Consider the following 25,376-nt stretch of genomic DNA (forward strand, 5'->3'; position numbering starts at 1 on the left):
CTAGTATTGATTGAAAATTAGTAAAATTAACTGTTAAAGGTTAGTACTATGTGGACCAGCAGCACGCACAATCATGTGTGCTTACGGACTGTATCCCTTGCAGACTGTATTGATATATATTGATGTATAATGTAGGAAGCAGAATATTAATAACAGAAAGAAACAACCCTTTTGTGTGAATGAGTGTAAATGGGGGAGGGAGGTTTTTTGGGTTAGTGCACTAATTGTAAGTGTATCTTGTGTTTTTTATGTTGAGTTAATAAAAAAAACAAAAAAAAAACAAAAAAAAAACAATACCGATATTTAAAAAACCGATACCGATAATTTCCGATATTTCATTTTAACGCATATATCGGCCGGCAGGCAGGCCGATATTATCGGACATCTCTAATTAAATATATATATATATATATATACATATATATATATATATATATATATATATATATATATATATATATATATATATATATATATATATATATATATATATATATATATATATATATATATATATATATATATATATATATATATATATATATATATATATATATATATATATATATATATATATATATATGTAAATATACATATAATAGATAAATAGGTAGATAAATAAATAAATAAATAATATATAAATATAATACAAATTTAAAATCCAATAATGGTATGAAATTTAGCAGCTAATCATTCAAGAGCCCGCCCCTCTGCAAAATGATGCGGTGGGGAGGCGGTCGATGTAAAAAATGCAAAGCTTGCTTTGATGTTCGGCATCGCTCAACCTTTCATGTTGCCGCTCTGATAATAATCTAATAAACATTTATACAAAAACAATAAAAAAACACATCATTGTACAATTTGCAATAACATATAAGACTTGAATGTGGATGTATTTTCATTTTTGTCAGTTTAACCCTGTAAGACCCAAATATAGAAAAACCTAAAAAAAAAAACATTTCTTGTAGGAGGCATTTAATGCAGAAATTGAAGAGTTAAAAAAAATAAAAATGTTTATGTATGTTTTTAGAGAAATGTTGTAATATTGCAACATTGGGCTTTGATGGGAGCACAATTTAAGTATTTGTACTCACGTTGTCTGAACATTTGCAGGGTTGATTGCTTACTTAGCCCCATAACGGTATATACCATTAATAATAATCACACATTAGTTATATTTTTACGAAGGCATTTATTACAAATATAAAAAATATGAAACAAGATAAAACTCTTAAAAAACGCTTTTCCCCCTCTTTTATAATTGAAACAATTATATAACAAGCTCTAAATGAAATGTGATGCATCTGTTCCACAATAACTACATATGTACATGCTCTAGACCAGGGGTCACCAACGCGGTGCCCGCGGGCACCAGGTAGCCCGTAAGGACCAGATGAGTAGCCCGCCGGCCTGTTCTAAAAATAGCTCAAATAGCAGCACTTACCAGTGAGCTGCCTCTATTTTTTAAATTTGATTTATTTACTAGCAGGCTGGTCTCGCTTTTCCCGACATTTTTAATTCTAAGAGAGACAAAACTCAAATAGAATTTGAAAATCCAAGAAAATATTTGAAAGACTTGGTCTTCACTTGTTTAAATAAATTCATTATTTTTTTTACTTTGCTTCTTATAACTTTCAGAAAGACAATTTTAGAGGAAAAATACAAACTTAAAAATTATTTTAGGATTTTTAAACACATATACCTTTTTACCTTTTAAATTCCTTCCTCTTCTTTACTGACAATTTAAATCAATGTTCAAGTATTTTTTTTTTTTTATTGTAAAGAATAATAAATACATTTTAATTTAATTCTTCATTTCAGCTTCTGTTTTTTTGACGAATAATATTTGTGAAATATTTCTTTAAACTTATGATTAAAATTCAAAAAAATTATTCTGGCAAATCTAGAAAATCTGTAGAATCAAATTTAAATCTTATTTCAAAGTGTTTTGAATTTCTTTTAAAATTTTTGTTCTGGAAAATCTAGAAGAAATAATGATTTGTCTTTGTTAGAAATATAGCTTGGTCCAATTTGTTATATATTCTAACAAAGTGCAGATTGGATTTTAACCTATTTAAAACATGTCATCAAAATTCTAAAATTAATCTTAATCAGGAAAAATTACTAATGATGTTTCATAAATTATTTTTTAAAGTTTTTCTCTTCTTTTTTTTGGTTGAATTTTGAATTTTAAAGAGTCGAAATTGAAGATAAACTATGTTTCAAAATGTAATTGTCATTTTTTTCGTGTTTTCTCCTCTTTTAAACCGTTCAATTAAGTGTAAATATCATTTATTATTAATAATAACATAGAGTTAAAGGTAAATTGAGCAAATTGGCTATTTCGGGCAATTTATTTAAGTGTGTATCAAACTGGTAGCCCTTCGCATTAATCAGTACCCAAGAAGTAGCTCTTGGTTTCAAAAAGGTTGGTGACCTCTGCTCTAGACATTGTAATAACAACCCAAATAATATATAAAAGACATTTTAATTACTTGAATCTGATGAATCCAGTCCAATGAAACAAATATAATTTGTTCGAAGGAAACCTTGAGAGGTTGTGTGCGTTCATGGCCAGAAGGTGTGACTTATAAACAAATGTACGATCCAATAGCCTTGTGAGACTGAACAATAGGACCCAATGACTATGTAAATGTGGTAACAAAATAAACAAATATATAACAGATTTTTTTTTAGGATGGTTAAAGTTAACGTTGTAATTTTACAACAATGGGTGTTACAGGGTTAATAATGACAATGCATTACTCAAAATGCTTTTCCATGCATCGATTTTCTACCGCTTGTCCCTTTTGGGGTGGCGGGGGGTCGCTGGAGCCTATCTCAGCTGCATTCGGACGGAAGTCGCCACCTCATCGCAGTCCAAAATGTTTTTGAGCTCAAAAATAACGAAAGAGGATTTTAACGACGATGATGTTTTAGGGCATTATTGACGACAACATGATAGGAAGCACGTGGAAAAAGAAGCAGACAAACATGAAGATGCACGAGCCACCAGACAAGAGAAGACGGTGCAAGAGTTTGGTGTTTTGTAATTTGGCTACTTTTATTCGAGCAGGGTCATTTTCAAGAGAAATTACAAATCAAGAGTTCAATAATACTTTTACAAAGACATTTCAGGAAAGATTCTTCTTCAGTCATGATATCATACATAGTATTTAACAGTCCCTCTTCATTTTTTTTAGCTTAAAAAAAGAAACAAAGGATGAAGAAAGTGGAATTTTTTTTTTTTCTTTTCAGTCGAAAATACAGTGTTTTCACAATTGTATAAAAGTTCCCAAATTTGACATTTTCCATTATGTGGAAAATAGAGGAAATAAAATAAAATAAGATTAAAATTCGCATTTCACAATGTTTCAAAACACAATAAATGCTCTCTTTACGTAAAATTTGCCCTATGATCGACACATGTTCCTTTTTACTAAAATATATCTATATATTGAAGACCTATAGTACTGTACACAACAGTATGAAATAAATAAAATTAGGAAATATAAAATGGGCCACATAAATAATCTTTTTTTTTTTTTTCCAACCTACAAATAAGATGAATGCAAATTTGCTGTATTCCAAAAAAAAAAAAAAAAAAAAAAAAAAAAAAAAAAAAGGAAGAAAAGAAGAGGTTTGGTGTAACACTGACAAATAAACATTGCACGACATAATGTAAACTAAGTAACTGCTGCCTAGAGTCGTAATACTGACACGGGTGCTGCAGAGAACAACGGTAAACCATCCCATAATACTGAAGCTGGTGGAAAAAACAAACAAAAACAGAAACAACCTTTCTTGACACAATACGAGGGTGGCACTTGCAGAGAACACACAGGTTAAAAGGTTTGCATATAAGGCTTCTTTTAAAAAAAAAAAAAAAAAAAAAAAAAAAAAAAACACCTCACAAAGGCTTCATCCTTTATTTCAACCCCCCCGTCCCCGAAAAGCATCCAAAGTCCAGACCCTAATTTTCCCTTCCTTTGAGCGAGATCCTTCACAGTCTTAGTGATTGGAGGCCTGACACAGTGTGGCTGAACCAAAGGTGGGTGACGACTAACACCGACGAGGGGGGGGGGGGGGAGGGGGGCGAAGGGGGGGGCGCCACTGCCTTGTTTCCCACACCATATAAATATATACATAGGCAATACTTTTTCTTTTTTTTTTTTTTTCCTTCATGATTATAGAAGCGGAGTGCAATTTGTACAAGTCACTGTTTGTGCTATAAATACTATGGAACACGGTCAGGGGGGAGGGGGGGGGGGGAGGTTAGCACCACACATGTTTAGCCATAGGACTGTACATTTTATTTTTTTATTTTTTTCTTCCAAATGTAGTTATTCTTTGTTCGGTTTGCATAATGCAGCTTCTGTCACAAACCCCCCCTCCCCCCCACCCCCCGCCGCCCGCCGCCGCCCGCCACCGCCCGCCGCCCGCCTCATGGATCGGGCGAAGTGGAAGCTTCCCGGAAGCTTCAGGCACGTGCACGTGCGGTTCAAAAATAAACGTCACGTTTTAAAAACCGAGCGGGTGATGAATACCGAACCGGAGGAGACGTCAAAAAAAAAACTACATGGCGTCCTCCGTCGTGTCCTCGTGATCCGATTTGGTTTCCGTTTTGCCATCCAGCGAGCTGTCGTCCATCGAGTGCTCCCCGTTGTCCTCCTCGTCCCTCAACGTGTCCGGGTCCGTGTCCATGCTTTTGCTCTCCTCCTCCTCAAACTCCTCCATCTTGGCGTACGCTTCTTCCACTTCCTTCCGTCCCTCCGCCATGCCGCCGTTCACGCCCTCGTGCCGCATGATGGCGTCTCGCTCCGCCAGCTCGGGGTAGCCCTGAGGTGTGATGCCCTGCAAGTAGGCCCGGCTCATCAGCAGCTCGGTGGGCTCCAGGTGGCCCTTCTCGCGGGCCTCCCTCTCGGCCGCCTCGCGCTCCTCCGCCTCGCGCTTGCAGTACGAGTAGCGGTGGTTCATGTGTTGCGAGTACGAGCCCGAGTGGGAGAACCGCTTGCCGCACTTGTCGCACTGGTAGGGCTTCTCGCCCGAGTGCAGGCGCGAGTGCTCGATGAGATGGTGCTTGTGTTTGAAGGCCTTCTTGCAGATCTGACACTGGTGCGGCCGCTTACCTGCGGACAGGCGGGAAACAGAGAGCGGGGAAGGTGAGTGGCGAGACACGGCAACATCACACAAGGCAGAGAAATGGTTGGATGGATCGGGTGGCGTGGAGCGAAATGACATCACAGGGCATCACATCCAACAATAGCAGTGCTTATGGATTTAACAAAAGACACAACTAATCATAACATCTTAATAAACAAATTAGAACGGTATGGCAAAAAAAAAAAAAAAAAAGAACGGTATGGCATCACAGGGCTGGTCTTGAACTGGATAAGAAGCTACTCAACCAACAGGAATGTGGGATATAAACAATAATGAAAGTATAATTGTTTGTATATAGTGAATTATATTTATATAGCGCTTTTCTCCAGTGACTCAAAGCGCTTTATATGGTGAAACCCAATATCTAAGTCACATATCTAATACCTAAGTTCGCAAAAAGCCGCCGCCTGACCAGGGCTCAGAAAATTTGCAGAGACTCCTCCCACCACCCCCACCAAGGACTGTTTTCACTGCTGGACTCTAGAACAGTGGTTCTTAACCTGGGTTCGATCGAACCCTAGGGGTTCGTTGAGTCGGGCTTAGGGGTTCGGCGGAGGTCGAGACACACCCGACTCATCGAGTAGATAAAAACTTCTCCCTATCGGCGTATTACGGAATACGACAACAGCAGAAGTCAGACTGACTTGCAAGTGTGTAATTTGTTGTGAGTGTATGCACTGTGTTGGTTTTGTTGTTTGAACAAGGTGATGTTCATGCACGGTTCAGTTTGTGCACCAGTAATAAAACATGGTAACACTTTAGTATGGGGAACATATTCACCATTAATTAGTTGCTTATTAACATGCAAATTAGTAACATATTGGCTCTTAACTAGTCATTATTAAGTACTTATTAATGCCTTATTCGGCATGGCCTTATTATAACCCTAACCCTCTAACCCTGACCCTAACCCTAACCCTAACCAAAAAACTCTAAATTAAGTCTTTGTTACCTAGAATATGTTCCCTTAGTGTCCAAAAAACTCTAAATTAAGTATTTGTTACTTAGAATATGTTCCCCTAGTGTCCAAAAAACTCTAAATTAAGTCTTTATTACCTAGACCCTAACCCTAACCCTAACCAAAAAACTCTAAATTAAGTCTTTGTTACTTAGAACATGTTCCCCTAGTGTCCAAAAAACTCTAAATTAAGTCTTTATTACCTAGTATATGTTCCCCTATGGTCCAAAAAACTCTAAATTAAGTCTTTCTTACTTAGAATATGTTCCCCTAGTGTCCAAAAAACTCTAAATCAAGTCTGTGTTACTTAGAATATGTTCCTCTAGTGTCCAAAAAAACTCTAAATTAAGTCTTTATTACCTAGAATATGTTCCCCTAGTGTCCAAAAAACTCTAAATTAAGTCTTTTTTACTTACAATATGTTCCCCTAGTGTCCAAAAAACTCTAAATTAAGTCTTTATTACCTAGTATATGTTCCCCTATAGTCCAAAAAACTCTAAATTAAGTCTTTCTTACTTAGAATATGTTCCCCTAGTGTCCAAAAAACTCTAAATTAAGTCTTTATTACTTACAATATGTTCCCTTAGTGTCCAAATAACTCTAAATTAAGTCTTTATTACCTAGAATATATTCCCCCAGTGTCTAAAAAACTCTAAATTAAGTCTTTGTTACTTAGAATATGTTCCCCTAGTGTCCAAAAAACTCTAAATTAAGTCTTTGTTACTTACAAAATGTTCCCCTAGTGTCCAAAAAACTCTAAATTAAGTCTTTGTTACTTAGAATATGTTCCCCTAGTGTCCAAATAACTCTAAATTAAGTCTTTGTTACTTAGAATATGTTCCCCTAGTGTCCAAAAAACTCTAAATTAAGTCTTTATTACCTAGAATATGTTCCCCTAGTGTCCAAAAAACTCTAAATTAAGTCTTTATTACCTAGAATATGTTCTATAGTGTCCAAAAAACTCTAAATTAAGTCTCTGTTACTTAGAATATGTTCCCCTAGTGTCCAAAAAACTCTAAATTAAGTCTTTATTACTTACAATATGTTCCCCTAGTGTCCAAAAAACTCCGAATTAAGTTGTTGTTACTTAGAATATGTTCCCCTAGTGTCCAACAAACTCTAAATTAAGTTGTTGTTACCTAGAATATGTCCCCCTAGTGTCCAACAAACTCTAAATTAAGTTGTTGTTACCTAGAATATGTTCCCCTAGTGTCCAACAAACTCTAAATTAAGTTGTTGTTACTTAGAATATGTTCCCCTAGTGTCCAACAAACTCTAAATTAAGTTGTTGTTACCTAGAATATGTTCCCCTAGTGTCCAACAAACTCTAAATTAAGTTGTTGTTACTTAGAATATGTTCCCCTAGTGTCCAAAAAACTCTAAATTAAGTTGTTGTTACCTAGAATATGTTCCCCTAGTGTCCAACAAACTCTAAATTAAGTTGTTGTTACTTAGAATATGTTCCCCTAGTGTCCAAAAAACTCTAAATTAAGTCTTTGTTACATAGAATATGTTCCCCATACTAAAGTGTTACCAAAAACAAATAACTTTGTCTTGAATTTGAAAAAAAAAAAAAAACATTTTATTTTTCACAAACACATTATTCCCAAACACAAATAGACGGAGTAAATATTGAAAGGGTAAAATAAAAACACATTTTTGGGTGTAATAATAGAAGATAAAATGAATTGTAAAATCTCATGTAAAAAAAATACAACATCAAGTAGCAAGAAACACGTCAATAATGAATAAAGCAAAACATGTTCTAGACCTAAAATCACTTCATATTCTCTACTGCTCACTAGTGTTACATATCTGAGTTATTGTGCAGAAATATGGGAAATAACTACAAATGTGCCAACCCTAACCCAAACCCTAACACTAACCCCTAACCCTAACCCTAACTGTGTTGCAGTGAATTGATTAACGTGGACTTAAACAAGTTGAAAAACTTATTGGGGTGTTACCATTTAGTGGTCAATTGTACGGAATATGTACTGTAGTGTGCAATCTACTAATAAAAGTCCCAATCAATCAATCAAACAAAAAAGATCAATTATAATAATACATCATTTTGGATAAAGAGAACATACAAACACTTATATATAGAAATTCAACGATTTGGTGCATTTGCAAACATCTAAAATGACGCACAAAGCAAACTATAACCTGCCAGCCAAGAATGTACAACAATTCTTCTCAACAAACGAGGAGGAATATAATCTTAGAGGAAAATCCAATTTAAAACATTCGTATGCACGTACAACACTTAAAACCTTTAGCATATTTACATGTGGAATTAAATGATGGAACGGATTAAGTAAAGAAATCCAACAAAGCAGCAATATGATTCACTTTAAGAGACAAAAGTACACACAACAATAACTATGATCAACATCTTGAACCCTTTTTTTCTTTATTATTGAGACAAAGATTATTTATGTATTTAATATTTGCATGCTTACTATGGTATATTGATTATTTACTATTTTTATGTGTTCACTGTTCTGTTAGAGAGAACAACACTGCAATAACTGAAATCTAAGTAAGATGAAATATCTCAAATAAGGGTGATATTTGCTTATTTTCTGTCTGATAAGATAATTATTTTATGTTAGAGTGTTTTACTTGTTTTAAGTGTTTTGCTCCTCAATGATCTCAGTAAGATATTACAGCTCGTTGCTGAGATTTGATGAGCTATATTGAGTAAAACATGCTTGAAACTAGAATATCAACTGTTGCAAAGCTGTGTCATCAACACTCACAAGTAGAAAACTACTTTTTTAAAGTCATCATTTCTTATTTCAAGCATGAAAAAAAAAAAATCATGATTTTGACACAATTGTGTCTCATAATTAAAACTAGAGATGTCCGATAATATCGGCCGATAAATGCGTTTTTTTTTTATTATCAGTATCGTTTTTTTTTTTGGTTTATTTTATTAAATCCACATAAAAAACACAAGATACACTTACAATTAGTGCACCAACCCAAAAAACCTCCCTCGCCCCATTCGCACTCATTCACACAAAAGGGTTGTTTCTTTCTGTTATTAATATTCTGGTTCCTACATTATACATCAATATATATCAATACAGTCTGCAAGGGATACAGTCCGTAAGCACACATGATTGTGCGTGCTGCTGCTCCACTAATAGTACTAACCTTTAACAGTTAATTTGACACATTTTCATTAATTACTAGTTTCAATGTAACTGTTTTTATATTGTTTTACTTTCTTTTTTATTCAAGAAAATGTTTTTAATTAATTTATCTTATTTTATTTGATTCATTTTTTTAAAAAGTACCTTATCTTCACCATACCTGGTTGTCCAAATTAGGCATAATAATGTGTTAATTCCACGACTGTATATATCGGTTGAAATCGGTATCGGTAATTAAAGAGTTGGACAATATCGGCATATCGGATATCGGCAAAAAGCCATTATTGGACATCCCTAATTAAAACAGATGACAGCCAAATGGACTTTGCTGTTTTATTTTCAATGAAACAATAGAAAATACGTACTCATTTAGTAGTACAGTTATTAGTGAGAATATACTTATTTTAAGGTATGTTTGCGTTCATTGAGGTTAGCTAATTTTACTTGTTTTGGAAAGTCTTGACAAGCCAAATTTTCTTGTTTTATTGGCAGATAATTTTGCTTAGTTCAAATAAAATACCCCTCATTTTTGTATATTTTTTTTCTTGTTTTTGAACACTGACTTTTTGCAGGGAAGGAACTGGGATAACATTGCTCTGGTATGAAAAGGGGCAGGATTAAAATAAGCCGGTGCTGTAATGAAACCACTGGAATTGTGTGTGATGCATCACGTTGTCCGGTATGCATGCTCCAAATAAACTGAAACTGAAACTGAATTATTCAAATTGTGAGAAGAAAAGTGCGCTTGCATTCGCCAGTCGACATTACTGACGCTCCCTCCCGCGGTCCGGACAAAGACTAGTTGGCGTGGGGCACTCAGCAAATGCAAACAAGACTATGGCGACCAAGGAGTCAACAAATGTGAGCGCAACAGGACCGGGGGGGCTTATCTCCGAATATGATTCAACTTCATGTTGACGCAGATTTCTTAAAGTTTGCCAATATATTCATCACGCAAAGGGTAAAAATAACTATTTTTTATTTTTAAATCCCTGCACTGCAAAAAGTGAAATCTAAGTAAGATGAAATATCTCAAATAAGGGGGATATTTGCTTATTTTCTGTCTGATAAGATAATTTTTCTCACTAAGCAGATTTGATGTTAGAGTGTTTTACTTGTTTTAAGTGTTTTGCTCCTAAATGATCTCAGTAAGATATTACAGCTTGTTGCTGAGATTGCAAAGCTGTGTCATCAATAAAATAAAATTGAAAAAAAACAGGACTTTGACACAGTTGTGTCCCATAATTAAAACAGATGACTTAGCACAGTAAACTGACATAATATTTAAACATTTAACATTTCAAACAATTTTGAACAGAAATAGTTCATGCACAAATATATATATATATATACAGTAAATATATATATATATATATATATATATTCCTTGCGCACTAATGACTGAAAGAGCACGCATTTGGCGTGATGATGTCATGTTATCCATGGAAAAAAGCATTTTTAGACAATATGATTAGCCTGAGCGGCTAGGAGACCCCGACAGTAACAAGCGCTTGCCTTGTTGCCTTTCCATTAAGAACAATAAACTAGTTTTTAGTATAAGTTTTCTGGTTTCAAGAAATGTAATGCAGAGCGCATATCATTATGTCAAGATAATGGCACTAGCGTTTACTTCATTTAAGAAGATTTTTCAACATATTGAGCAAAAAGGTCTCTTTTTTTTATTACCAAGAAAAGTGCACTTGTTATTAGTGAGAATATACTTATTTTAAGGTATTTTCGGGTTCATTAGGGACCGATGTCCCTTTGGGACAGAGTACCCTATTGTATTTGTAGCATTTTCTTATTATACCGCCGCCTCTTTGAGCTGTAATTTGACCCCCTTAACATGCTTCAAAAGTCACCAAATTGGACACACACACATCAGGACTGTCAAAAATTGCAATCTAATCAAAAAACCAAACCCCAAAACTCAAAATTGCGCTCCCTAGGAAGAAAACACAGACAAAACTGCCTGTAACTTCCAGTAGGAATGTCGTAGAGACATGAAACAAGAACCTCTTTGTAGGTTTCACTTAGACCTATATTTCATACACTGACAACCCCCAGCAAAAAATCAACAGGAAGTTTGCAATTCCCCCTTCAAAACAAAAGTTGAGTACAAACAGTCACCTTTTTTTCAAACATTATCTCCTCTGGGCGCGTTTGTCGTGTCGGCTTCAAATTAGCACAGGAGAGAGATTGAACCCTTCTGCTTAAAAGTTGATGGAAGAGTTTTAATTACTGCTCCGGTTTGGATTTTATGAGCCTTCAAAGTCGGTCCCGTCCATCGCTGCTTGGGACGGTATAGCTCGGTTGGTAGAGCGGCCGTGCCAGCAACTTGAGGGTTGCAGGTTCGATCCCCGCTTCCGCCATCCTAGTCACTTCCGTTGTGTCCTTGGGCAAGACACTTTACCCACCTGCTCCCAGTGCCACCCACACTGGTTTAAATGTAACTTAGATATTGGGTTTCACAATGTAAAGCGCTTTGAGTCACTTGAGAAAAAGCGCTATATAAATGTAATTCACTTCACTTCACTTCACTTTAATTAGGGACCGAATGTCCCTTTGGGACAGAGGACCCTATTGTATTTGTAAGGGTTTTATTATTATTATACCGCCGCCTCTTTGAGCTGTAATTTGACACCCTTAACATGCTTCAAAACTCACCAAATTGGACACACACATCAGGACTGGCGAAAATTGCAATCTAATCAAAAAACCAAACCCTAAAACTCAAAATTGCGCCCCCTAGGAAGAAAACACAGACACAACTGCCTGTAACTTCCAGTAAGAATGTCGTAGAGACATGAAACAAGAACCTCTATGTAGGTTTCACTTAGACCTAGATTTCATACACTGACAATCCCCAGCAAAAAATCAACAGGAAGTTTGCAATTCCCCCTTCAAAAAAAAAGTTGAGTACAAACAGTCACCTTTTTTTTCAAACATTATCTCCTCTGAGCGCGTTTGTCGTGTCGGCTTCAAATTAGCACAGGAGATAGATTGAACCCTTCTGATTAAAAGTTGATGGAAGAGTTTTAATTACTGCTCCGGTTTGGATTTTATAAGCCTTCAAAGTCGGTCCCGTCCATCGCTGCTTGCAGCTTTAATTAGGGACCGAATGTCCCTTTGGGACAGAGGACCCTATTGTATTTGTAAGGTTTTATTATTATTATACCGCCGCCTCTTTGAGCTGTAATTTGACACCCTTAACATGCTTCAAAACTCACCAAATTGGACACACACATCAGGACTGGCGAAAATTGCAATCTAATCAAAAAACCAAACCCTAAAACTCAAAATTGCGCCCCCAAATTAGCACAGGAGAGGGATTGAACCCTTCTGATTAAAAGTTGATGGAAGAGTTTTAATTACTGCTCCGGTTTGTATTTTATGAGCCTTCAAAGTTGGTCCCGTCCATCGCTGCTTTCAGCTTTAATTTTACTTGTTTTGGAAAGTCTTGACAAGCCACATTTTCTTGTTCTATTGGCAGATAATTTTGCTTAGTTTGTATTTTTTGTTTTGTTTTTTAACACTGACTTTTCGCAGTGTGACATGTTTCTTTTCTTAAAGTTTGCCAATATTCATCACGCAAAGGGAAAAAAAACTATTTTTTTTACATCTCTGAACACAGCATGAAAGTGTCCCGAGTGAGACGTCGCCCCCCCCCCCCCCCAACCTGTTTTCATGTCCAAAACAGATAAGCGGCGTCTCCTCCTGAAAGAGGATCTTTGCATCGCCGCGGCAACAAGAAACGAGTCATTATCATCATAGTCATTGGCTCTCTGAAGCCGCCGATGCCATCTATGGCCGATAACGTCTAACTCATAGGGTGTGTCTTTCGAGATAACCACGCAACTTTTGTCCACCCTGTTGATGAAGAAGCAAGTTACAAGATGTACAACAGAGGAAGGAGGAAGAGGAGGGGACAAGTTCAAAAGATTCACGGAGGATTGTTTTCAATACAAAACATTGACAAGAGGAAATATAATGGGGGGGGGGATTGGAAATAAAGGGTCTAGAACAGTATATACCTGTGTGTTCATATTTGTGTCTGAGAAGGGAACTGCTCTTCTGGAATGTTTTGTCGCACAAGTCACACGCGTACATACCACTTTCAGTCTTCTTAATCTTCTTCCGCGACAGACAGGAGTCGGGGTCTGTCATGTCGTCCAGCCCTGACATGTAGTCGGCTGTGGCGTCGAGCAGGTCGCCCTTAGCAACCACAAATAACAACAACAAAAAAGACAAAGAGGGACAAAAAAAAACAAAAAAACAAGAATGAGTTTGGGTGAGAGCTATCATGGCCAGAATTGTTATATATTGTATATATGTTATAGACATAATATAATATATCTGTATATATAATATACTGTACACATATTATGTATATATTTGTATATATGTTATATTTTATATCGCTATATTTAGTCTATTTATACCTGCATTGTCCTTTCCATCCTTACACTTTCCATCATAGTAACTGAGCTACTGTGTTAAACAATTTCCCTTGTGGATCATTAAAGTTTGTCTAAGTCTAAGTCTAAGTCCAAATCTAAGTCTAAGAACAGACACACAAGTCAAAAACTGTGCTGCTAAAATTTTTAGTATGGGGAACATATTCACCATTAATTAGTTGCTTATTAACATGCAAATTAGTAACATATTGGCTCTTAATTAGTCATTATTAAGTACTTATTAATGCCTTCTTCTGCATGGCCCTAACCCTAACCCTAAACCTAGCCCCAACCCTAACCCCTAACCCTAAATTAGAAACATATTGGCTCTTAATTAATCATTATTAAGTATTTATTAATGCCTTATTCTGCATTGAACCTAACCCTAACCCTAAATTAGTAACATATTGGCTCTTAATTAGTCATTATTAAGTACTTATTAATGTCTTATTCTGCAAGGCCCTAACCCTAACCCCAACCCTAACCCCTTACCCTAACCCTAACCCTAACCCTAAATTAGTAACATATTGGCTCTTAATCAGTCATTATGAAGTACTTATTACTGCCTTATTGTGCATGGTCCTAACCCTAACCCTAACCCTAACCCTAACCCAACCCTAACCGAATACTTACAATATGTTCCCCTAGTCTCCAAATAACTCTTAACTAAGTCTTTGTTACTTACAATATGTTCCCCTTCTGTCCAAATAACTCTAAATTAAGTCGTTGTTACTTACAATATGTTCCCCTAGTGTCCAAATAACTCTAAATTAAGTCTTTGTTACTTACAATATGTTCCCCTAGTGTCCAAATAACTCTAAATGAAGTCTTTGTTACCTACAATATGTTCCCCTACTGTCCAAATAACTCTAAATTAAGTCTTTGTGACTTACAATATGTTCCCTTAGTGTCCAAATAACTCTAAATTAAGTCTTTGTTACTTACAATTGTTCCCCTAGTGTCCAAATAACTCTTAATTAAGTCGTTGTTACTTACAATATGTTCCCCTAGTGTCCAAATAACTCTAAATGAAGTCTTTGTTACTTACAATATGTTCCCCTAGTGTCCAAATAACTCTAAATTAAGTCTTTGTTACTTACAATATGTTCCCCTAATGTCCAAATAACTCTAAATTAAGTCTCTGTTACTTACAATATGTTCCCCTAGTGTCCAAATAACTCTTAATTAAGTCTTTGTTACTTACAATATGTTCCCCTAGTGTCCAAATAACTCTAAATGAAGTCTTTTTTTCTTACAATATGTTCCCCTAGTGTCCAAATAACTCTTAATTAAGTCTTTGTTACTTACAATATGTTCCCCTAGTGTCCAAATAACTCTTAATTAAGTCTTTATTACTTACACTATGTTCCCCTAGTGTCTAAATAACTCTAAATGAAGTCTTTGTTACTTACAATATGTTCCCCTAGTGTCCAAATAACTCTAAATGAAGTCTTTGTTACCTACAATATGTTCCCCTAGTGTCCAAATAACTCTAAATTAAGTCTTTGTGACTTACAATATGTTCCCCTAGTGTCCAAATAACTCTAAATTAAGTCTTTGTTTCTTACAATATGTTCCCCTAGTGTCCAAATAACTCTTAATTAAGTCTTTGTTACTTACAATATGTTCCCCTAGTGTTCAAATAACTCTAAATTAAGTCTTTGTTACTTACAATATGTTCCCTTAGTGTCCAAATAACTCTTAATTAAGTCTTTGATACTTACAATATGTTCCCCTAGTGTCCAAATAACTCTAAATTAAGTCTCTGTTACTTACAATATGTTCCCCATACTAAAGTGTTACCATATTTTTTTCAAAGCATGACATACATTTCTGTTACCTTTTCCAATGAGATTGTTGCTGGTAATTAGCAGGACTGTGGAAATCCACATAATACTGTGCAATGTAACCAAAGAACCACACACTGTAATCTTTTTTTTTTCAATATTTGCCATAATTTCAAGCATACGCAGGAATTGGGTGTGTTTGGGCTTCTTTTAACTGAGGACTGGTAATTAGTGGCCTTATATTCTATTTAGATCTCAACCTTGTTTTGTCTTTGAATGTAATACTTAGAATTTGATAGTAATAAATGGTGGATGAGAATCCAAACACGGTTATAAGCCATACTTTTTCCAACTGTGAATCTTGCCCCTTATAAACGGTGAGGCTAAAATTTGGATTCTGCGCCATCTTTTGGACACGTTCGCTCACTGCACTTCCTGTTTCGTGCCTTGAACCGGAAGTACAACCGTTGATAGCGTTTCTGCTCGAAAGGATACTTCATTCGTCACTCCAGGCAACGCTTGTAAGTTTTACAATATAACTAAAACCATTCATCCTCACTAAACCGTCCCATGTGCGATGTCTGTAGGAGTGTTTTCATGCATATTTGTTTGCGCTATCGTATTGTAGTCAAGCTTGCATGGTTAGCATTAGCGAATTTGCTAACATGTTTGTGTCCGTGTTAGTAATATTTACTTATAATGGCATTATTTTTGTATTGTTTCAGTTTTGAAAATTCCCCCAAAAAGTCACCGTGGAGTTATTGAGTCTGTTTAGCTGATTGGAGAGCTAGCTTCCGCGGCTAGTGGGTCCATGGCGATGACTTCTGTTTTGTTCGATCAGTCGTTTTACTGCCGTATTACAGGCACAATTAAGGTATGTAAATAAATGTAAATAATTTCACAGATGAAGACACTAAAATAGTGTGTAATTGTTTGGTCATGGCGCCATCCTTCGGACACGTTCGCTCCCTGCAGGTGCAGCGGCTTGAAAATGTACTTCCTGTTTCGTGCCTTGAACCGGAAGTACAACCGTTGATAGCGTTTCTGCTCGAAAGAATACTTCATTCGTCACTCCAAGCAACGCTTGTAAGTTTTACAATACAACTAAAACCATTCATACTCACTAAACCGTCCCATGTGCAATGTCTGTAGGAGTGTTTTCATGCATATTTTTTTGCGCTATCGTATTGTAGTCAAGCTAGCGTGGTTAGCATTAGCGAATTTGCCAACATGTTTGTGTCCGTGTTAGTAATACTTACTTACAATGGCATTATTTTTGTATTGCTTCAGTTTTGAAAATTCCCCCAAAAAGTCACCGTGGAGTTATTGAGTCTGTTTAGCTGATTGAAAAGCTAGCTTCCGCGGCTAGTGGGTCCATGACGATGACTTCTGTTTTGTTCAATCTTCCGTTTTACTGCCGTATTACAGGCACAATTAAGGTATGTAAATAAATGTAAATAATTTCACAGATGAAGACACTAAAATAGTGTGTAATTGTTTGGTCATGGCGCCATCTTTCGGACACGTTCGCTCACTGCAGGTGCAGCGGCTTGAAAATGTACTTCCTGTTTCGTGCCTTGAACCGGATGTATAACCGTTGATAGCGTTTCTGCTCAAAATAATACTTCATTCGTCACGCTAAGCAACGCTTGTAAGTTTTACAATACAACTAAAACCATTCATACTCACTAAACCGTCCCAAGTGTGATGTTTGTAGGAGTGTTTTCATGCATATTTGTTTGCGCTATCGTATTGTAGTCAAGCTTGCGTGGTTAGCATTAGCGAATTTGCTAACATGTTTGTGTCCGTGTTAGTAATATTTACTTACAATGGCATTTGTTTTGTATTGTTTCAGTTTTGAAAATTCCCCAAAAAGTCACCGTGGAGCTATTGAGTCTGTTTACCATGAATTGATTTACGTGGCCCCCCGACTTAAACAAGTTGAAAAACTTTTTCGGGTGTTACCATTTAGTGGTCAATTGTACGGAATATGTACTGTACTGTGCAATCTACTGATAAAAGTTTCAATCAATCAAACAAATAGCTGATTGGAGAGCTAGCTTCCGCGGCTAGTGGGTCCATGACGATGACTTCTGTTTTGTTTGAGCAGTCATTTTACTGCCCTTTTACAGGGACCATTTGGAAACAATTAAGGTATTTCGTTAATATAGTCCTGTGAGGCTTATATATGTAAAAATATTTATTTTTTTCTAAAATTTGGTGGGTGCTCTATAGCCTCAAAAATATGGTTTTTCGTTACATAAAAAAGTATGTCGTTTATGTGGCTTCATACATTGATCGTTACCCATCCCCGTCGAGTCAGTAGGAGTGGTGTCCCTTTAAAAGTGTCTTTTATGATGCAGACGAGTGCGGCGTGTGAATTGACGGAGAACCATGTTACGAGCGAGAGGAACATTCTGCCACAGTGATCACAATCAGAGTGTGTGACGTGTTTCATTAACGAACGTGACAATGCCAGGACGTTTTTAGACAGGACCACGGCTATCACTATGCAATCAGTTTCGACTAAACGCCCGTAGCTGTATTTTTAAAATCTAATTTAATAACTTAGAATAGGAACATTATTAATACTTTTTTTTTTTTTCATCAAAATGGTTCACTCTATGTTAAACAGCCCTCAGCATTCAGTGGTAATGAACATAGGGCTGGTGCATTATTAAACCGCACTTGGAAGATTATCTCGCTTGAAAATGCCACTGAGAAGTGGCGGGGTAGCATGGGGGAGCTCTAGGGGAGGCATTTGTCATTTTTACAAACATTCTGGGACATCTGCTGTTTGATACCTGTATGTTTATCACGTAGGTTATTTTTATTTATTGAAGATGATGACTTGTTGAATCAGCAAAGGCTCAACGCAAGCCACTAATGGCTGGTTTATGCTTCTAAGCAGTCCGTTTCAAACATTTCGGCAATTTTAAAGTTAAAATTCAGTATTTCTGCGCAACTTGGCGGACAGATGGCAGGATCTGCCCAATTTCCAGACAAACTCTTTTTGAAGTATTTTACGAACTCTCTTTGAACTATTTTATGGAACTCTTTTACGACCTCTTCTTTTGAACTGTTCTGTAACCAAAGGCAACGCTGTTTACGACCCACATCCCTCTGGAAGCAGCTGTGGTCAGGTGGGGGGGAGAAAGTCAAATAAAGAGGGACGGGGTGCAATCTTTGGGGAGAGCGTGGTGCAAGACTGTACAGAGGGTACAGTGGCCGCGTCTCTCCTCAAAATTGAGTCCAAATGTAATTCTGTCTCTGTTTGATTATTTGCCTCTTGTCTTGTTTAATAAATGTCATCATTGTTGGAACCTGACAGTTGATATTGAATAATGACGGCTTTAAAAAAAAAACAGTCAGTTATTGGAGCTAGAACTAAAGTTAATCTGAAATCCGAAGGGAAAGCGGTGGCTTAACGAGTCATATAAAGTTGACCGATCACCCTTATTACGGTCCTCGTCGAGGTATAAGTCAAGTGAAGAATGTTACGTGACACTGGTTGGTTTAGAGCAGGGGTCACCAACCTTTTTGAAACCAAGAGCTACTTTTTGGGTACTGATTAATGCGAAGGGCTACCAGTTTGACACACACTTAAATAAATTGCCAGAAATAGCCAATTTGCTCAATTTACCTTTAACTCTATGTTGTTATTAATAATTAATGATATTTACACTTAATTGAACGGTTTAAAAGAGGAGAAAACACGAAAAAAATAACAATTACATTTTGAAACATAGTTTATCTTCAATTTCGACTCTCTAAAATTCAAAATTCAACCGAAAAAAAACTAGCTAATTCGAATCTTTTTGAAAAAATTTAAAAAAGAATTTATGGAACATCTTTAGTAATTTTTCCTGATTAAGATTCATTTTAGAATTTTGATGACATGTTTTAAATAGGTTAAAATCCAATCTGCACTTTGTTAGAATATATAACAAATTGGACCAAGCAATATTTCTAACAAAGACAAATCATTATTTCTTCTAGATTTTCCAGAACAAAATTTTTAAAAGAAATTCAAAAGACTTTGAAATAAGATTTTAAATTTGATTCTACAGATTTTCTAGATTTGCCAGAATATTTTTTTTGAATTTTAATCATAATAAGTTTGAAGAAATATTTCACAAATATTCTTCGTCGAAAAAACAGAAGCTAAAATGAAGAATTAAATTAAAATGTATTTATTATTCTTTACAATAAAAAAAAAAAAATTTACTTGAACATTGATTTAAATTGTCAGGAAAGAAGAGGAAGGAAATTAAAAGGTAAATAGGTATATGTGTTTAAAAATCCTAAAATCATTTTTAAGGTTGTATTTTTTCTCTAAAATTGTCTTTCTGAAAGTTATAAGAAGCAAAGTAAAAAAATTAATGAATTTATTAAGTCTTTAAAATATTTTCTTGGATTTTCAAATTCTATTTGAGTTTTGTCTCTCTTAGAATTAAAAATGTCGGGCAAAGCGAGACCAGCTTGCTAGTAAATAAATACAATTTAAAAAATAGAGGCAGCTCACTGGTAAGTGCTGCTATTTGAGCTATTTTTAGAACAGGTCAGCGGGCTACTCATCTGGTCCTTACGGGCTACCTGGTGCCCGTGGGCACCGCGTTGGTGACCCCTGGTTTAGAGTGCTTCGACACATAAACCAACCCTTACTCTATTCACTTTTTAAGTCCCGGTGTGTGTAAATAGCAGAGTAAATAGCTCACATGGTGCTACCTGGGGCTGTCACACAATCACGGGTTGCGTATTTACCTGGAAACCTGGTTTCCGCTGGTATTTTCTCCGCTGCTGCATCTCGGCAAAGGTAGCGGCGCCGGCTGCGTACGTGTAGGCCATGTGTGGTAGGAAACCCATCTGATCCATGCCAGGGTAGGGCCTGAGTCCCGGAATGCTGGCCTGCATTGGCGGCATGAACGTGGCAGGCGGAAAAGCGCTCTGAGGTGGAAGTGACGTGTACATCGGTTTAGCGGCAAAGGGGTTAATGCCAAAAAGGGGGCTAGTGCTTTTGTCCATGAGTCCATTGTTGGGAGAGGCAGAAAATTCATTCTTGATGTAGGCTAGGTTGAGGGGCTCCTCGAAGTGCTCGCGTGGCGAGGGGACACTGCTAGGCTCGACATTAATGCTGTTTACTTTGGGTCGGCTCTTCACGGTCAGTGCATGCTTAGGTTCGTTGATGAGTCGCGGAAGAGAAAGGTCGAGCGGCTCGGCCTGCAGGTCCTCGGACGCCAGGCTGTTGGGGGTGTATGAACTACTGTGCGAATGTTTTGAGGATGTGGACGAAAGGTTTAGTGGCGATGGGGTGTTGCTGCGGGAATGGTCCAACTTGTCACCCGCGGCTTTGGCTCTGCCAAAATGGTGGTTTTTTAAATGTCTGAGGGAGTTGTCACAGTTGTTATGGAGCTCAGCCACGGTCGGGGACGTGAGGCAGTCGCCTGGTTTGATTAGCGACACGGGCGATCGAGATGCCAGGTGGTCTTTGGGGGGACTGTGGTGGTTACTTGTTCCGACAACCATTTCCATGCTGTTCTTGTGCTCCAGCGGTGGAGTTCTGGAGCTGCCATATTGGAACATCTTACGCTGTTGAAACCATTCTTTCACAAATTCCTGAGGAAGGCCAACTGCGATAGAGATCTTGAGCAGCTCCTCGGAGTTGGGCTCCATATTCATGGCAAAATACGCCTTCAGCACAGACATGTGGTCCCTGTAGGGGTGAAGGGGTCCCGCCAATCCCTTCTCAGTCAAGATGGAGGAAGTCAGAAGAGCGTTCTTTTCCATGAATATTCCTGGCTTGTTGGCCATCAGGTTCTCAGTGGGCTGGAGCACAGCTTTGATCTCCTCATTCATTTTGCACAAATAGCGCTCGTGTTGATGGAGCGGGATTGGCCCCGGGAAAGTTTCTTTGCAAAACTGACATGTGTACGGTGTGAACATGTTGTTCTCTGTCGCCTTGTCCTCCGCACCACCTTCCAACATGTGATTGGATTTTTCCCGTTTAATATTGCTAATCTGTCTCTTTGAGTCAGTGGTCAAGCTCTGGAGACAGGCTTTGGCTTCGTTGACCTTCTCTAGCGTGTAGTCGATGATGCTTTTGGTGGCGCCATTGTGATTGACTAGTGGAAGACTGACCTGAGGCCCGCCTGGCGACATCAGGCCCTGTTTTTGCTCCTCCACCTGCGAGCCAAGTTCTTTCATGTAGGCCGTGAGCCTTGACAGTTCTTCTGGCTTGCAGTCCATTTTCTGCCGGCACACAGTGTTGTCTACTATCTGTAGGACTTTCTGCACCTCACTCAGGTTGTTTACCAGTGAACCCGGGTAGCCGAAGAGCTGTGACTCTAGCCCAGGCATCCCTAAGTGCTGCAGTGTGCTTTGGGTTGTCGAATTGTGGTGAACTCCCATGGGACTGTCCCCCCTGACACCACCGTTCATGAAAGGCCCGTGAGCACCAAATCCATGTGTGGCCATCATCAGCTTGTAGTCATTGAAGTCGACTGGCTCTGTTTTGATGCTCATGTGGTTGTTGTTGTCAGAGAGGCCTAGCGGTTTGCCGTTCTCCAGCTTTTGCCGTAGCTGAGTGATGGCAGTGTTTGTGGGGGAGGAGGATGCCGAGGTGGGGTAGGAGCCGGTCTTCATGTTGCCACGCATCCTGCCGTTGACAGCGATCAGGCCAATGCACTTTTTGCTGCTGATGTGCGAACTGTAGGATCCAGAGTGCGAGAAACGCTTTTTGCAGTTGGGGCATTCATACGGTTTTTCACCTTTAACAGATAACAGACAATACGGAGTTAGGGCTGAAGGTGATAGGTATGCGTTAGCCATATTTGACTTGCGTGCCACCGGCCACTCACCACTGTGGATGCGGAGGTGTTCCTTAAGGTGGTGCTTGTACTTGAAGGCTTTGCCACACTCGGTGCATTTGAACTTGCGGTTGCCAGCCGCTTGGTTCAACAGTTGGTGCTGTTGGGGGAACAGGGAGACATTCATGTTAAAAGGTTGTCGACACCACTATATATCGTTTGTATCACATTTCTATTCATGAGAGGCACTGACCGGCTCTACTCTTTATATATTGTATTATAATTCTTGCCTCAGCCTGCAAATCTGTATGTTTTATTGCGTTCATTTAGAAATGCCGAAATGCCTTGTGGGACAGTCAGTATACCAGCGTCTAATTAGCAATTCTAACAAGCCTCAGCACCCGGTAACAAGGGTGTGTAAAGCTGCTCATCACTCATGAAAACGTTCACTCTGGGTGGGAGGTGAGTACGATCTTTTTGCAGAGCTCAGTCGAGGAAAAAAAAAAATCCACCCAACACCCCCTTGACCGGCGCGGCCATGACAACTGCTGGGGTGTGTGCATTCCTGGGGAGACAGATGGTGGCGCACAGAACACTATGAGGAATTGTTCAAACAGCCCCAACCTTCAGAGATCAAGCGGGGAGAGTCGGGGGCCCCCACCAAGCGCCGGAGAGGGACCCCGCCACTCGTATGTTGCCGAGTTGCATAAACAAACAGCAACAGCTGCTTCTGTGCCTCCGCCCCCCCACCTCCTCCGCCCCTCGTCTCCCCCTGAGGACCTCTGCCCGCTAAAGTTTAGCCTCACTGCTAATAAGACACTCTAGGACCTTAATTGTGAATGGCAGCAGCAAAATGCTTCATCTCACCTTCGTGCACTGACGGCATAAACGCCGCCGCCTTATGGGCGGGCCCCGGCAGGATCTTTGCATATGTATAAGCTCTAATTAGTCATATTCCAGCTAATTGCTTAGAAGGAGGAGGAGCATTAAGGCTTGTAAACATATGAGAGCACATGTTTACCAATGGGTACATTATTCTTTATGCTAATGGGCGTCGTCGTGCCGTAGCGGCATGTAGATAACGGAAAACAAGGGAGCTGACTGCGGCCACACCGCGGCTGATTTACAAGTTAACATAAGTAGCGGAGCAGAAGGAGCCGCGATGCTTGAACAGGACTCGCCGGCCATTAAGTGAGGGAGCAGAGGTAGCATCGTAATATGGGGATTGGGACAGCAGCGCACTCGTCTGGCCCATCTGCTCACGTTACACCCAGCTGGTAGATCAGGTGAGAGTGCGAGTTGATGACATCAAATCCAGCCTGAGGCTGTGGTCCAGTCTCAGGAGACAATTGAACACACTGCACGACACACTTTTATCATTATTCTATGTTCCCGTCCTCCTTTTACCTCTAACACGGAGGTTATGTTTGGGATCAATTTGCATGTTTATTTTTTTATATATTTTATTTATTTATTTCATATATCAACCAAGATTTTTAAGGACTGTCCCCAGGATGCGCTGAATCGAGAGTTCCCTAAACTACGGCCCGCCAGCGTCCAAAATCCGGCCCGCAGAAAGTCAGAATTAAATTTAAAAAAAAAAAATAATAATAATATATACATATATATATATATATATATATATATATATATATATATATATATATATATATATATATATATATATATAATTTTTTTAAATGTATTTATTTATTTTTTTAATCCGTCCTTTTATCCATTTTCTACCGCTTGTTACTCTCGGTGTCACCTAGTGACTCAGGCAAATCATATTGTCTAAAAATGCATTTTTCCATCAATAACGTGGCAAGTGCGCACTCTTTTAGTCAATTAGTGCGCGAGGAATATATATATATATATATATATATATATATATATATATATATATATATATATATATATATATATATATATATATATATATGCGTGTGTGTGTATATATATATATATGTATATATATATATATATATATATATATATATATATATATATATATATATATATATATATATATATATATATATATATATATATATATATATATATATATATATATATATGTGAATATATATATTTATATGTATATATATATATATATATATATATATATATGTATATATACAGTATGTGTGTGTGTGTATATATATATATATATATATATATATATATATATATATATACACACACATATATACACATATATATACACATATATATATATATATATATATATATATATATATATATATATATATATATATATATATATATATATATACATATATATATATATATATATATATATATATATATATATATATATATATATATATATATATATATATATATATATATATATATATATATATATATATATATATATATATATATATATGTATATATATATATATATATATATATATATATATATATATATATATATATATATATATATATATTATATATATATATATATATATATATATATATATATATATATATATATATATATATATATATATATATATGTATACATGTATGTATATATGTATATATATATATATATATATATATATATATATATATATATATATATATATATATATATATATATATATATATATATATATATATATATATATATATATATATTTACAGCCTGGCCAAATTGTTTTAATCCAATGCGGCCCCCGAGTCGATAAGTTTGGGGACCCCTGCTCTGAATGAATACATTTGGGTTCAAATAAAATGTTAAACATGTATTAAAAATCCATATTTTTAAATTAAGGGCAAAGTCTGTTCAATATCATCTGATTTAAAAGACGTTTGCCATGTTTATGCTGGGTGAGTCGCTGTCCTGTGAAAGTCAAGTAAGTAAAAGTAAGTATTTACAAGTAAAAGCTCAGAAACCAACGCATCATTTCATTGTTTGAAGTTACAATCATGCCTCAAAGGTGTCAAAAATACACAATCGAGCTTCCTGCATATCTTCAAGTGAAATGTCCATAAGCAGTGATGAGCGA

General features: G+C 36.9%; 1 protein-coding gene across 1 annotated transcript in view; it reads right to left on the reverse strand.

Annotated features, from left to right (window-relative positions):
- Positions 1-4,402: 4,402 nt before the first annotated feature.
- Positions 4,403-25,376, reverse strand: part of zeb2b (zinc finger E-box binding homeobox 2b) — a 234,907-nt gene continuing 213,933 nt past the window's right edge. The window contains exons 5-8 of the mRNA XM_062064394.1: positions 22,387-22,495; positions 20,294-22,296; positions 13,320-13,500; positions 4,403-5,129 (exon numbers count right to left, since the gene is read on the reverse strand). Of these exons, the coding sequence (XP_061920378.1) occupies positions 4,576-5,129; positions 13,320-13,500; positions 20,294-22,296; positions 22,387-22,495 (2,847 nt within the window). The 3' untranslated portion in view covers positions 4,403-4,575. The remainder of the gene's footprint in view (positions 5,130-13,319; positions 13,501-20,293; positions 22,297-22,386; positions 22,496-25,376) is intronic.

This window comes from Entelurus aequoreus, linkage group LG01 (genome assembly GCF_033978785.1).
Source record: "Entelurus aequoreus isolate RoL-2023_Sb linkage group LG01, RoL_Eaeq_v1.1, whole genome shotgun sequence".
Classification (NCBI taxonomy): Eukaryota; Metazoa; Chordata; class Actinopteri; order Syngnathiformes; family Syngnathidae; genus Entelurus; species Entelurus aequoreus.